Genomic DNA, 14,759 nt, shown 5'->3' on the forward strand with positions numbered 1-14,759 from the left:
AAATAAAAACTGATGGGAAGAAAAAGGACAAAAAGATAAATAGAAAAAAAAAGTTTTTTAATGCGGAATGAAGCAGTGCTTACAGGAAAATTTATAGCATTGAAAGTACATATTAGAAAAGAAGAAAAATCTAAAATCAATCATCTAAACTTCCACCTTCAGAAAACAGAAAAAGAAGAGCAAATTAAATCCTAAGTAAGAAAAACAGAAACAGTAAAATCTAGAGCATAAATTAATATACTTGAAAGTAAGAAATCAACAGAAAAAATAAACGAAACCAAAAGCTAGTTCTCTGAAAATATCAGTAAAAATTGATAAACCTCTAGCCAGGCTAACTAAGCTCTTCAGCTTCCAGAGTAGCTGGGATTACAGAAGCCTGCCACCACACCCAGCTAATTATTTTATTTTTATTTTTTATTTTTATTTATTTTTTTCAAGACGGACTCTTGCTCTGTTGCCCAGGCTAGAGTGCAGTGGCGCAATCTCAGCTCACTGCAACCTCCACCTCCCAGGTTCAAGCAATTCTTCTGCTTCAGCCTCCCAAGTAGCTGGAATTACAGGCACCTGCCACCATGCCCAGCTAATTTTTGTAATTTTTAATAGAGACAGGGTTTCACCACGTTGGCCAGGCTGGTCTTGAACTCCCGACCTCAGGTGATCCACCCACCTCGGCCTCCCAAAGTGCTGGGATTACAGGCCTAATTTTTGTATTTTTAGTAGAGACAGGGTTTTACCATGTTGGCCAGGCTGGTCTCAAACTCCTAGCCTCCTGAGATCCGCCTGCCTTGGCCTCCCAAAGTGCTGGGACTATAGGCATGAGTCACTGTGCCCAGCCTAATTTTTGTATTTTTAGTAGAGATGGGGTTTTACCATGTTGGCCAGGCTGGTCTCGAACTCCTGGATTACAGGCGTGAGTTACCGCGCCCAGCCTACAAACCAAATTTTCTAGTGAAGTGAGCATTAAGTGTATTGTGTCTATAGAACAAGCCAACAGTCTATAAAAAGCCACGCTTTGGAAGTTTATTCACAAATTAGGAGTTTCTGATTTGGAAAACCTTTCTCCAGAGGAAGTAGCTACGGAGAGTGGTTTGTTTCCCCGGCAAAGGTGAATTTCCTAGTGCAGAGCTTTACAACGCTTCACCTATCTAGCTCATAAAATAGCAAGAAAAAATTCTTTGTGGTTGATCTAAAAGTCAAACACAACTCAAAACCGAGTCTATAGTAAAATGCAGAGCATACCAAACAGCACACAGCAGCAAAAGCACCCAGCTGCAAAGCAGCCCTACGAATACACTGGTAGCCTGCAGGCTGTGCGTAGCAATGGGCTGTCCAGCAAGGGGGAAATTATACACATCTCAGAGGCTCTGGAGGGACCGCACATCCCCATGTGGGTATTTGTCCGCTAGGTGTCTATCCTTGGGAAACGCCCATGGTTTCAAAAATGCAGCAACCACCAAAAATAATGTCTGATTTTAAAACCAAATAAAGTAAGTTTGTATGCCCTCACTTTTCTACAGTAGAATTTTGCAAATGACAGTTTTGTTTTGTTTTTGAAGACAGAATTAGTAAGTAAATTAAACGTAAGCTAAAGGTCTTTGCCAACAGAAACATTTCTCTCCTTACAGTCCCCAGTCTCCTAACCACCTGGGTGTAAGTAGCAGAAATGAAAACACAACCTCATGCAGATCCAAAGAAGAATGAGCAGTTTTAGATGATCACATCTGGTGAATATCTCTGCTTTACCTTTCAATGCTATCCTCTTCCAAAGTAATTTCCATGAATGTCTTTAGTTTTCTGTGAACAGTGGCTGCAACCTCCCTCACTTTTGAGCTTTTATGTTTACCTGGGAAAATTATATTAAAAGACAGAAAAGACTTTAACATCACTACACAAAGACAAACACTCTGGTACACATGTGGTACAACTTCCCTAAGCTGGGCCTCCCTATCCTTCCCTTTGAGGTAACCTACACACTGACCCGCGGAATAGTAATTCTTCCTTCTTTAGGGATGTTGTAAAGATCAAACAAACGTTTACTGGGAAGAAGACTTCAAATGGACCTCACCCCATGAAGCCACGAGAGGAAGGATTATGTCCATGCCAGCAAACCAATCCTGTTTCAGAGTCCTTCCCCGTTTAACTATCGCAGGTAGTTAAGGATGTATTAAGGGCAAGGCACCTGGCAGCATCCAACATCCATCCTCAACATCCTCCTGGTGGTGATCTCAATGCAGGGGAGTCCCTGAGGGAAGTCTTTTCTTATGGCCAACCTGGGTCAAACTAGTTAAGGAGTATTCTTATCAATCTGCAGATATCCTATCCATTTAGGCTTACAGGGAGAGTTTGTTTCAATAGAAGCACTCCCTATCTACAATGTATCATCTCTGAAAATAATTTCAACGTTAGTAAAACTGAGCAAATAATACAGAAAGGTAAAGGCAGTCACCCTGCAGGGATGTTACTACTTTTTATACTGAGCTAAGCATCTTATACATATCTCCAATTATTTTCCCAGTACTATTTGAACTGGTTGGGATATTCAGAATAGGCAAGGCTAAGGCTTACGAGAAATAGTAGATAGGTCAAATATTAACACCAAAATATCCATCATCAACCAAAATAAATTCAGATTTTAAGATACAGGTAACACATCAAATCAACAGAAATTCAATGCCGAGGCACAGAGAGGAACACTTAAATGGACCTAGTGGCAACAGGTGAAAATGAACAGGACCTCCACCACTGAAGAGTGAGCAAGCTGATATAAAAACAGATGCAGGGTGGGCTAAGGAGAGGAAGCCCAGGTGGACAGCACTGTGTCCAGCACATGAGAAGGCAGGGAGTGGAAAGGCTGGGGGACACCTGAGCTGGCCAGGAGTAGCCGAGTGCACGGGCTGATCCCCAGAATCCCATGACAGCACCTGTGAGGTGCACCAGCCACCTTCCAGATGACGGAGGGGAATGTAACCAACCTGCATTAATAACCAGGATAATATGCACAGCAGCCGTGAGGCACACAATGCCTTCAATATCATTAGAAGCCACACATGCCTTTAATTCATCCAAAAATGACCTGCAAAAAAATCAACAATCATCAAAATTACTGTATCATATAGACCCTAATACATTATAGCAGAAGAAGTACAGCCAAGGTTCAACCACAACCACAAACCCCAGTTTGCAGGGGACATGGGAAGGTGACTGAACTCACCCCATGCTTTTCATGGAGAGTGTGCCAGATTGTACAGTGAGATATTAAAACCAGAGGATGCTGCTGGGAACAGGGATGCTGTGCTGAGTGAAAAAGGCTACTCTGTATACCCTCAATGCACACAAAAAAGATTTAATATGTTGTTGAAAGATGACTCATAGCTGCTAAAGATGGTGCTTTTAAAAGTTTTCATTGAATGTATCTGCTATTAAAATTCGACAGGTACCAGACATCTGCAAAGCAATTCCCTCTGTAACCTGTCAGCCCTGCATGCACCACAGCAAACCCTGTAATTCTGATCAAGCGACATATGGACTGGAAAATGAGTAGCAGCTGCGTATTCAACGAAAATGGCACCGGTATTTAACCTTGTCAAGTGTTTTGAAAGCACACTTGGTAAGAAGTATTTTACTAAACATTAACATTCTATATTCTTCCTGAACTGAATTTATGAGAAGCATAACTAACCAGAGACTATTTAGATGAATATTCTTTACAGAAAGTTAGAATTTTTCTCTGTGTAAGTTTAATGTAAATATTTCTAATTACTGATAAAATGGAGAAAAAATTATATGAAACATTTTTCTCATAGAAAAGAATGTAGCTTTGAAAAACTTGAGTGTAAAAGGAATAGAACAAAAGCTGCTGAGCACTTACAGCCACGATGAGCGTTTCAGGACAGTAAAGAGAAAGTGATTACCTGACCACATTCGAAGACTTTATTATTATTCCTATTAAACACCTTGAAAATGGTGGAAGATCCGAAAGATGCTCTGGAGGGGTAAGCTCTTCTACGCCAGAAACCTAAAAAAGTTCCACATCAGCAAGTTGTAAACAGAGACTAGGCTACTTACTTGTAAATTACATTGCTTTGGGTTTTCTTCAACACCTAAGAAAAACTTTCTAGAAATTCAAAAGAATTATTTTTATTAACTGTTGAAATGTCTACAATAATTATGAATAATCTATTATTATAAACATAAGTGTGCTGGGCGTGGTGGTTCACACCTGTAATCCCAGCGCTCTGGGAGGCTGAGGCAAGAGGATTGCTTGAGGTCAGGAGTTCAAGATCAGGCTAGTCAACATGACAAGACCCTGCCTCTCTAACAAAATTTTAAAATTAGCTGGGCATGGTGGTGCATACCTGTAGTCCCAGCTACTTGGGAGACTGAGGCAGGAGGATCACTTCAGCCCAGGAATTTGAGGCTGTAGTGAGCCATGTATCATGGCACTCCAGCCTGGGTGACAGAGCCAGATCCTGTCTCAATATGACAAAAAAAAAAAAAAAGATAAACGAAAGTGTTTATTCAGTGAGACAAAAATAAAGAAAAACAGACATATTACTCAATGAGTCTTTCATCAAAAAGTCTTTATCTTTTTATCATCTACTGCAAATAATGTGCTTTTATGCTAAATAAATTTAACATTGTACTCCTGTCTAAATCGGCGTTTCTCAATCTCAGCACTACTGACCTGACCAGCTCGTTCTTTGGGGGATTGGGAGGCTGTGCTAGGTGCTGTTGGAGGCTGAACAGCATCCCTGGCCTCCACCCACTCAATGCCTGGGGCACGTTGCCCACCCCCTCACCCAGTTGTGCCAAACAAACATGTTCCTACACATCACAGTGCCCCCTGCAGGGCAGAAGCCCACAGTGAAGTACTGCGAGTTTAGAGCCACGAGGGCACCTGCCCGGACCTGTGCTCTTAATTATCAGCCTTGTGAGCTTCGATGAGCCTTTCACCACGAATTCCACATGCTCCTCAGAAAGTCCAAGTGCAGAATTCCTGCTCCAGGTGGAAACTTATGCCTTGGTTTTCCACCTGTAATAGCTGAGACATGAATATGCCTATCCTACCCCTGTATCTCTCCACCACTGTATCTCTCCACCACTGTGTTAGGCCCGATTCTTGGCTATCTTAGGAGATTTCATTTAGGCATGACTAAACAACACTGCTTTTTTTTTTTTTTTAAGAGACATAGTCTCACTCTGTTGCCTAGGCTGGAGTGCAGTGGCACAATCACAAATCATAGCTCACTGCAGCCTTGAACTCCTGCCTCAGTCTCCCGAGCAGCCAAAACTACAGGCGTGTACCACCATGCCCAGCTAATTTTTAAATATTTTTTAAAAGAGGCAGGGTCTCACCATGTTGCCTAGGTTGGCCTCGAACTCCTGGCCTCAAGCATTCCGCCTGCCTAGGCCTCCCAAAGTGTTGGGATTATGGTGTGAGCTACCGTGCCTGGCCTAGACAGCACTTCCAATAAGTCTTCCCACACTTCCTCTGCCAGGATTATAATACAAATTTGAATATTTAAGTCAATCATCACTATACATCAAATAGCACTGTTTCTCATTAAAATACTTTACATCTTAAAGTGATTGTTGTAAATGCATTTCTTAAACAGTGAGACAAAAGACTACTGACAGATTAAAATAAAAATAATAACAACAGCATAAGGGATAGGAGAACACAACTGGAGATTCCTACCATGCAATGGACAAGCATAATTTCTGAAGGTACTGAGATAAGTTAAACATGCGTGCTGAGATCTCTAGAGAAATCACTAAAAAAAAAAAAATTACACAAAAGATAATATAAAGTCAACAGAGATAAAATGGCGTAGTAAAAACACTTAATTCATCATAAAAGTGACAGGAAAGAAAAAAAAACAGAAAGACTAACAGAACAGACAGACTGATAGAAAAGAAACTTAACATTAACTTAAACCCAAACCTATCAATAAATTCATTAAAGTCAAATGGACTAAAAAAAAAAAAAAAGAATGGACTAGAACCACGCCAAATAAAAGTCAGAGGCTGTTGGACGAGATTTTTTAAACCCATGTGGGGGTGGGGTTTTAAAAGATACGCTATGCAAACACAAAGCACAAGAAAGCTGGTTTGGCTGTGAAAATATCAAAGTAGACTTCATGAGGAGTCAGAGCCAGAGATACTCCACAATAATAGGAGTCAATTCATCAAAAAGAAAGAGCTCCCAAATACAAGAAAATACATGAAAAGAAAATTGACAGAACAAATGAAAAAAGAGACAAACCCACAGTCACATATAAAATAAGTAGACAAAATCCATAAGGAAATACAACAGCTGTCAGCAAACTTTTTCTGTAAAGTAACAAAATAGTAAATATTTAAATAATATAGTAAATATTTTCACCTTTGTGGGCAGAGTTGCAATGGTCTCTATCATAATTACTCAACTCTGCACAAAAGTAGCCAGAAAAAACACGGCAAATGGGCACAGCTATGTTCCAATAAGACTTTACTGATAAAAAACAGATGGTGAGCCAGATGTGACTCACAGGTCAAACATTTTTTTAATCATTTTTAGCTACATAGCTCACCGGAATAAATAAATCCTAGTTTTTATTCTATTGTGTAATCTGGTAATTACTTTCCAAACCAAAATGATCTCCCTTCAAGCTTTAAGGAAGGCCTTAAATTCTATTTGATGTTTTAGAATTTAGTTAACATCTTTTTATTAGTCATGATTTTATATTACAAAATTTATGATTCACGTAAATATTAAAAATGCATATAATTCAATGACCTTCCCTGTCAGATTTTATCTTTTCATACAGAGAAGGTTTTTTCTCTATATGAAAACATGATTTTTTACTATTTTCTTAAGAGGTAAAGAGGAAAACAACACCCTGAATATTCCATGTGGGAAAACACCACTTTTTGTTTTGGCTTGAATTATCATCCTGATTATAACATCCTTTAACCAAATAGACTAATAACTTCTGTATTAATAATCATCTTCAATTCATCTACAGCTACTGGTAGGAAAATAAGATAGTCAGTAATAATGAATAAATTGTCTGTTTAAACTGATATTAGCTACATTTTTTTTTCTTTGAGATGGAGTCTCGCCCTGTTGCCCAGGCTGGAGTCCAATGGCGTGATCTCAGCTCACTGCAACCTCCGCCTCCCGGGTTCAAGACTGCCTCAGCCTCCGAGCAGCTGGGATTACAGGTGCGTGCCATCATGCCCAGCTAATTTTTTGTATCTTTAGTAGAGACAGAGTTTCATCATGTTGGCCAGGCTGGTCTCAAACTCCTGACCTCATGATCCACCTGCCTCCACCTCCCAAAGTGCTGGGATTACAGGCATGAGCCACTGCACCCAGTCTAAACTGACATTAGAAGGTTGAATATCCTAGCTTAGAAATGAAAAAAAGGTGGGGGAGGCTAATAATATAACATGCAAAGATATGTGAACTATTCCACAAAAGCAGTCCTAGAGTAGTCTTGTATTCTGCTCACCACTGATTACAACTACTTCTATCCTTTTAGGAGGGAAAATAACCTTAAGAAACTTATCAACTCATTTAAATCTCCTGAATGTAGCATAAAAGCATGTTCAAATGTAAGGACTATATTTCTGTTTTAATCAAGAGTGATAATATCCTTGGTATATGTTTCACAATAGTCACGAGTCTAAAATACTAACTAGCTATCAAACTCTGAGGTGTAGCTGCTAGGAAAGTGCACCACTCACTCAAGTTTGAAAATTCTTAAAAAATACTTTGAGAAATGTAGAGAATGTACTGCTAGTAGAAACACCATCGTGTGTCATCAATAAGAGGCACAGCAGTTTCAGGATTAAAGCACTTCACCTTCCGTAGCTGGTGACTTATCTCAACCACAGGCCCAGCGATCAGAGTAGAAAGTACACCCCGGTGCACAGGGGTGTCTGTGTGCCGAGACTGAACAGCAGTAATGAACTCATGAAGAGGCCTCTGAACAGAATAAAGCAGCTACAAGAAAACACATACGTCACTTTTAATGACTAAAAACCATGGTTTTGAAAAAAACAAAAAAACACTTTAAAATAAGTATTCTTACTATCCTCCCCCAGGACTCAAGGAGTCACTGATCTTGTTTGCCTGCTACCAGTGCCCACTACATTCCACTCCCAGGCTGACTCAAACCTCCTATGCACCACGGCCAGAAGATGATAGACGGGACCAAAGCCCACTGGAAACTGCCCTGATGATATTCTTTCCCCAAAGCCAAGAAAAACCCTCAGGAATAAGGAGGGAGAGAGGCAAAACATCAATACATTAAAATAAGGCATCAGCTATGAGGCAAGGTATTCTGACTAAAGCTACACAGGTCTGATGGGAAACCTAAAGGTTTTGGCACAAATTACATAAAAGATCACAGACACTTGAAACAAATTCATCAAAAACAGGAACATTTCAAATTAACTCAAATTGAACTAGACTAGAAAAAGTATGGCCAACAACCTTCAATGACCTCTATCAGCACAGGACACTGAGTCTTCAATATTTCATAAATAGCTTCCCATTTAAGCATTTTTTAAAGTCTTCATTAAAAAATAATAGCTCATTGATATTTTTAAGCTACTACCTAGAAAAAGTAATGGCTCTCTCTGATAACAACATCACGTGGCACGAGAACTGACATGACATTGTTTTTAGGATGAAGCAAATCTGGCAGACAGGTTTTTATATGAAGTGCTTATACAACATTCTCACTTCACATCAGCTTTCAACCAGCAAAGGGAAGCCACGGGCCCCTTCAAGGTCTGTGACTCTCGTTTCCAACCTGGAGAAGGTTAACATAGGACAGGGAGGTAACTCATGACAGAAATTAGCATTTCACCTGGCAAGATGTCTGTCACTCTACAAGTATCAAAATTAGCATCTTTCAAAAGAAAGGTATATTTTATTTGGAAAACTCTGTGAACTTAACAATTATGCGCTCAGAACCCAGAGCAATCAGTCCTCTGCTTCCTGTCCTGCCGTCTGGTCAACCTGAACTCTTGGGATCCTGTTCTAAGACCATTGGGTAGAATCTAACAGCTGGAGCTCCCGCCCTTCCTGCCTCCAGCCCATGCACAGGGGTCACCATCTCCCTCTCAGTGTATCCACCACGGGGGACTCCCACACGGACTCCATCTCTCTCAGTGCACCTCGCCAGCAGGGACCTCCCACACAACACTGCACGTCACCCGAGCGTGAACAGCACAGCCAGGGCTGACGCATCTGTGTAGGTGTACCCAGCCCTGAAAAGCCCATCTAGCGAACCCCGTCCTGGGGAGGTCTGAGTACCCGCAGGCCTTCTTCCGGCTGCTTCCTGAAGCTCCGTGCAATACATTCCAACATTTTCTGAAATACTTTCTGGACTGTGTCCAACAGCATTGCAACTTCTTCATCTGAATCTGTTTTCTGAATCAAGGAACTTCCAGTTATCTCTTTCAGAATGTCAAGAAGTAATGAAACATAAAAAAATCCCTTCACTAGAAAGAAAATTGGAATATATCAGTTTTCTAATCACACAAGTTTGTTGAAATCATTACACATTTCTCACTTAACAATGTATAAAATGGTAACAAAAAAGAGATTATTACACTTTGGTATTTGGTGAGCCAATACCAAAAGCCAGGTTGATCAGGTTAACCTAAATTCTAACCAAAATAAATAAATAAGTATGACGTTTGTCCAATTTAAGTTAAAACTGATATCTTCAATAACAGTAATAGTGTATTAGTCACTAAACTAAAAATTGTGTTCACTGCACATGTGAACATACAGAAGTTCAGCAGTGTGGCTCCCTCAACACCTGAATTAGAGAACAGTGTTGTTGGTTCTGTCTTATTTTTAAGAGAACAGATATACCTATACAATGAAACTGGCTACACTGGAGATCTAGAATTCTAATTATAATTAGCTCCTCCAAAAAGTAAAATTTTTAAATAATAAAAGTAGATTTGGTCCTTACGGGAAAATAATTCCTAAATGATAAGTGAAGTTTAAAAAATAAATAATTTTGACTGTTGCAATCATTAAGCTTAAGTATAAAATGCTGTTTTCACAACAGAAGTGAATTATAAAGAATTAAACAGGCTAGGTATGGTGGCTCACGCCTGTAATCCCAGCACCTTGAAAGGCCAAGGTGGGTGGATCACTTGAGTTTGAGACCAGCCTGGCCAAGACGGTGAAACCTCACCTCTACTAAAAATACAAAAATTAGCCAGGCACGGTGGTGGGCACCTGTAATCCCAGCTACTCGGGAGGCTGAGGCATGAGAATTGCTTGAACCTAGAGGTGGAGGTTGCAGTGAGCCAAGGTCGCACCACTGCACTCCACTCCAGCCTGGGCAACAGAGAAAGACTTGGTTTCAAAAAAAAAATTTTTTTTAAAAATAATAATAATTAAACAAAAAAGCTGAAGCAAATAATATTGGTCTATTTAATATTTACTCTTAAACTTTAGATCTGTTAAACAAATGATGGATGATTTTGCTTATAATTAAAGATTAACTAAGACACTGCCCAGTATCCTGGCTCCAGTGTTCTCCTAGCATCTACTTCAGTTGCAACGTCATGAAGACAGATACACTGGGGGTGTCCACACACACAGACCCCTCTGGAATCTGCCATGAAGATATTTAAGGCTATGGGAAAGAGACTACAGATGGATCCACTAGAAATTGGACTACCAACTTAATCTAATTTTCAAAACTTAATGTTGAATTTACTAAATGTTATCATTTTCAATCTCTTCTAGCAAATAACTAGGCTTAAAGAAATGTCAACATCAAATGTTGAGGCTTTTACAGATCTCAGTGAGAATCAAATGCAGCACTGGGATATTGGGATACTACTTAAAAACCATCCGGAAACAGGTTTACACAGCAGTCAGCTACACCACAGAAGCGGCTTGTGGGGAGGCTGGCCGTTAGGGGTTAGGGAGTAGGGGCTAGGAGCTAGGGGCTAGGGGCTAGGGGTCAGGGGCCAGGGACCAGGGTCCCAGCTCAGCAGTACTCTTCTTTACCAGACTGTGATCAGAAGGCCAAGGAGATATGGAATGACCCCAGCTGCACTCCCCCTGGCCCCACACCCTTTCCCGTCATCATCTGATGTGATTCAAGGGCTGTCCTCTCACTCACTGTTGCCATGGGTCACCCTGTGCTAACCCTTTCCCTGTGGTAACAGCAACTTCCGGGGGTCCTGGTGGGGTACCACCCAATAATGCCTGACTCACGCCCCCATCCACAGGAGCACATGACCAGAGCAGAGCAAAAAGGTGATGGTTTCCCACACAGATGCCAGGAAACAGCCACTAGCCCAATCCACAGGGAAAGTCAGCCTGGCAACGAAGCTGACCACAAGGACAGGCAGAATCCCAAGGACCCTGTCACAAACTCTGGATGTAGTCATGTCTGACACAGAAACACCTCTGAATTTCCGGGCTGCACCACCTAACAAATCCCTTTTTTGGGATATGCCAGGTTGCATTATAATCAGTCACTTAAAAGTGAGAGTTCTGAGCTACACAGTAAAGGAGGGAGGGAGGGAAGGACTGGTTCTGAGTATTTATTGCTCTAAAACAGCCCTGACTGTACCTGTTTGCATGATTCCAAGACTCCGCTGTAAGAGTTGCATCTGAAACTGATGGTCACCAAGGCCTACCATAACAACATCTTTACACACAGTCAGGTAGGTCTGTAAGAGACAGACACAGCTTAGCAACAAAGGCCATTTTAAAAAAGGGAGTAAATCCAGCCTCACAAAGCTTCTCCTATCCATGTGCTAGTTATCTTATAAAGCAGATTTTTATAAAGATGTTTTATAAAGGAATTTTCATAAAGATACATTAATTCTTGTTTTTGTAAGAAATATAGAGACATATTTTATGTAATTCCACAAACATAATCGAACACCTCTTATATGTAATGTATAAAATTACACTGAAAGTATGCAGTTTACGCTTTGCAAAAAGATAAACTAGAAAGTTAGATAAATGTCACTGTAAGTTTTTAAGAATAACACTAATGTCTAAAATTACCACTCTAAAGTAGAAAATGAAATCCTGAAACATAACAAACTTGGTAAAGAGAAAGGTTTCTGTGTCTTAAGACTTCTAACCTGGATAATTTGCTGATAAATGACCCTATGAAGCTTCAGGTAGTCTTCTTCTTGATCTTGAATAAAAGATAAAATTTTGCTTTCTAACCAAAAGCCAGTGTCTTCCAACATGGACAAATACACCTTTCCTTCTGAGCAGAACTGTCCAAAAACAAGAAGATAAATCAGTAACAAAAAGAGCACTGTGTATCATCCTAATAGAGGGCCAGGAGCAGGCGCACCTTGTGCTGAAGATGGATGCTCAGGCGACAGTGGAGACCAAAGGCTCGCAGGGCAGCCGCTTCACTGAAGCCACGAGGCTTCCCACCCGGTGTCTGCAGAAGTGACTCCAGATCTGCCTGTAATAGAAAAAACCCAAGGGCCACATGCTGACTGACAAGGCACCACCACACCCCGTACAGCAAGAACAATGGGAAGCACCTGATCCTCAGGTGAGCTGGAAAGACCCCTGCTCTGGTGAAGCCCAGTGTCTGCTGACTCTGCACCCGGACATGAGGTGCTGGGTGGCATGGGAAAATGTACAGCCACGTGAGCAGCCTCAGCTCACTGTCCACAGCCCTTGCCCTGCACACAGCACCACCCGTCCCCTCCCTGCCTCATGACCAGGCCCTGTCCTCCCCATCTGCCTGGCTCCACTCTGCTGGGGCTTTGCTTCTGGTACAGTCACACTTGAGGGCAGCGTAACAGGGTGTTCAGAGGGCTGGCTCCTGGAGGAGAGGAAGACATGACGGCCTCCGTGGGACAGCTGGGAGCATGATGGGTTCCCAGGAAATGCTCTCCAAACATTCCCAGAAAAAACTGCCAAGGACTGCAGGGAGTGAGTGTCCACATGAAAGGGTATGTGACACATCTCCTGCAGAGGGTGTGTTCTGAGAAACTGGGGCCATCCTCCTGAGTCCTAGCGCCCTAGCAGGTGCAACACAAATGTGAGATTTCTGAACACGTGTCAACTGGGACTTGACTCCCAACCTTGCCCTGGCCAGGCTCCATGCCTTGTACCAACTGAATGAGGTGACATGATCACTCTCAATTCTGTTCCAGCCAGAACACTTGCATAGCACTGTAAATATGAAAGCTTCACACCTTGGTTTGTCACCCCCACAATCATAGGAAACCACTCAACTCTCAGGGCACAGAGTTACCTTTGATGTTTCAAGGGCTTTCAAAAGATGGTTAAGTTTCTTCCGAGGAGCAGAGAGCAAGCACTCGCGGTTCTTTGGATGAGTCAGCAGATACTCAATGTAGACCAATGCCAATTCAGGTTTGACTGGGCATGTATCATGGATCTGCACCCTACGTTTAGAAGCTGTGTTGCTCTGAAAGAAGAGAGAGAGAAACTGAGAATGAAAACACACGTCCCTAGAAAAGCATGTAATTTCTAATACACAGTTATCCTCACTCACCTAATTTTAAGGAAACATGATGTCAACCTACCTTGGCCTGGGCATGCTCTGTGGGCAGCCAGTTGTCAACAAGCTCCAGAATGTGCCCCACCTGCCCCCAGGAGCAGAGGCAATCCAACAAAGTGCAGTAGCTCTTGTCCACAGCACCCTCCTCCCGGCTTCTCAGCGTGGAAATCACACCACAGCTGAAAATGTCAGACGGAAAATCGGACTGAGTATTTCAACAGAGACTCCCCGACTTTGTCAAAAGGTGAGGAAAACCAAGAAGCTAAAATCTGACGGTGCATAAGCCCTTGTTATTATATTAGCACTTCCATGCTCTCCAATGCAGGAATAAATACAGTTTCCCACAATTGCTGCTCAGCTGCATCCCACCACAAGACCTGAGACCAGCTCTGGACGCTGAAGAAGCAGGGCACAGCAGCCACACAAGCCCTCATCCTTCTGTTACTGTGCCATCTGTCAGATTCTAGAGCAAGAGTTTCTACTTTTGAAGAACAATTTTTGTTTAGCATCAAAATATTCCTTTTTCTTCCATAAATATGAATAAAAATTATTTTTACTGAGATAATCACCAACATTGTAGAGCTCTAATGAAAAATATGATGAGACACAAAAGCCACAAATGTAATTAAAAATTTTCTAGTACCCACATTTGAAAACACAAAGAGAAACAGGTAAAACTAATTTCAATAACATAATCTTATTTAATCCAGTCTATCCAAAATCATTTTAACATGTAATCAATATTTCAGACTCTTCTTTTTGCCTCAAGGCTGACTCCATATGTATTTTGTACTCACAGCACATCTCAGCTCAGATAGCCAAAGCCCAGGTGCTCAGGGCCACATGTGACCAACGGTGACCTTGTGCTCCAGAACCTCCCACACCAGGTGCTAAGAGTAACCCCAGACTTAAAGTGGAGTAACAGTTTCAGTTCCATGCAGTCTCTTCTTTCATCACGTACCAACTTAGGGCCCATTGAAAATCACATCCTGATATCTTCCCTACCACAGGGAGAGGGAAGGGCAGAAGGAAGAGGCCACAGTGAGCTGAAAGCTAAATGTTATGGTCTGCTGACATGAATTAATAATTCAGCACAACAATGGACAGGATTCCTACTTTTCTACCGTACCAAAAAACAGACCAAATACCTGAATGGAGGGACAGCAGAGGCCGGCATAAAGGACATTAGCATGAATAAAGGGATCTTGCAGCGATCATCCT

The 14,759-nt window shown here is 41.6% G+C and overlaps 1 protein-coding gene across 9 annotated transcripts in view; it reads right to left on the reverse strand.

Moving 5' to 3' along the window:
* NCAPG2 (non-SMC condensin II complex subunit G2) overlaps window positions 1-14,759 on the reverse strand; it is a 71,543-nt gene that overhangs the window by 11,311 nt on the left and 45,473 nt on the right. For 4 of the 9 annotated variants that reach the window (XM_016958513.4, XM_016958514.4, XM_054655435.2 and 1 more), the window contains 11 exons: window positions 14,687-14,757; window positions 13,564-13,717; window positions 13,272-13,445; window positions 12,351-12,467; window positions 12,130-12,270; window positions 11,607-11,706; window positions 9,311-9,498; window positions 7,850-7,990; window positions 3,912-4,015; window positions 2,973-3,073; window positions 1,744-1,843 (listed from right to left, as the gene is read on the reverse strand). In XM_016958513.4, coding sequence (XP_016814002.2) covers window positions 1,744-1,843; window positions 2,973-3,073; window positions 3,912-4,015; window positions 7,850-7,990; window positions 9,311-9,498; window positions 11,607-11,706; window positions 12,130-12,270; window positions 12,351-12,467; window positions 13,272-13,445; window positions 13,564-13,717; window positions 14,687-14,757 — 1,391 coding nt within the window. Of the gene's footprint in view, window positions 1-1,739; window positions 1,844-2,972; window positions 3,074-3,911; window positions 4,016-7,849; window positions 7,991-9,310; window positions 9,499-11,606; window positions 11,707-12,129; window positions 12,271-12,350; window positions 12,468-13,271; window positions 13,446-13,563; window positions 13,718-14,686; window positions 14,758-14,759 lie in introns of those variants that run through there. The other 5 variants (XM_016958515.4, XM_063815904.1, XM_054655434.2 and 2 more) reach the window with 4 other exon arrangements.

The sequence above is a fragment of the Pan troglodytes genome, chromosome 6 (assembly GCF_028858775.2).
Source record: "Pan troglodytes isolate AG18354 chromosome 6, NHGRI_mPanTro3-v2.0_pri, whole genome shotgun sequence".
In the NCBI taxonomy this organism is placed as follows: domain Eukaryota; kingdom Metazoa; phylum Chordata; class Mammalia; order Primates; family Hominidae; genus Pan; species Pan troglodytes.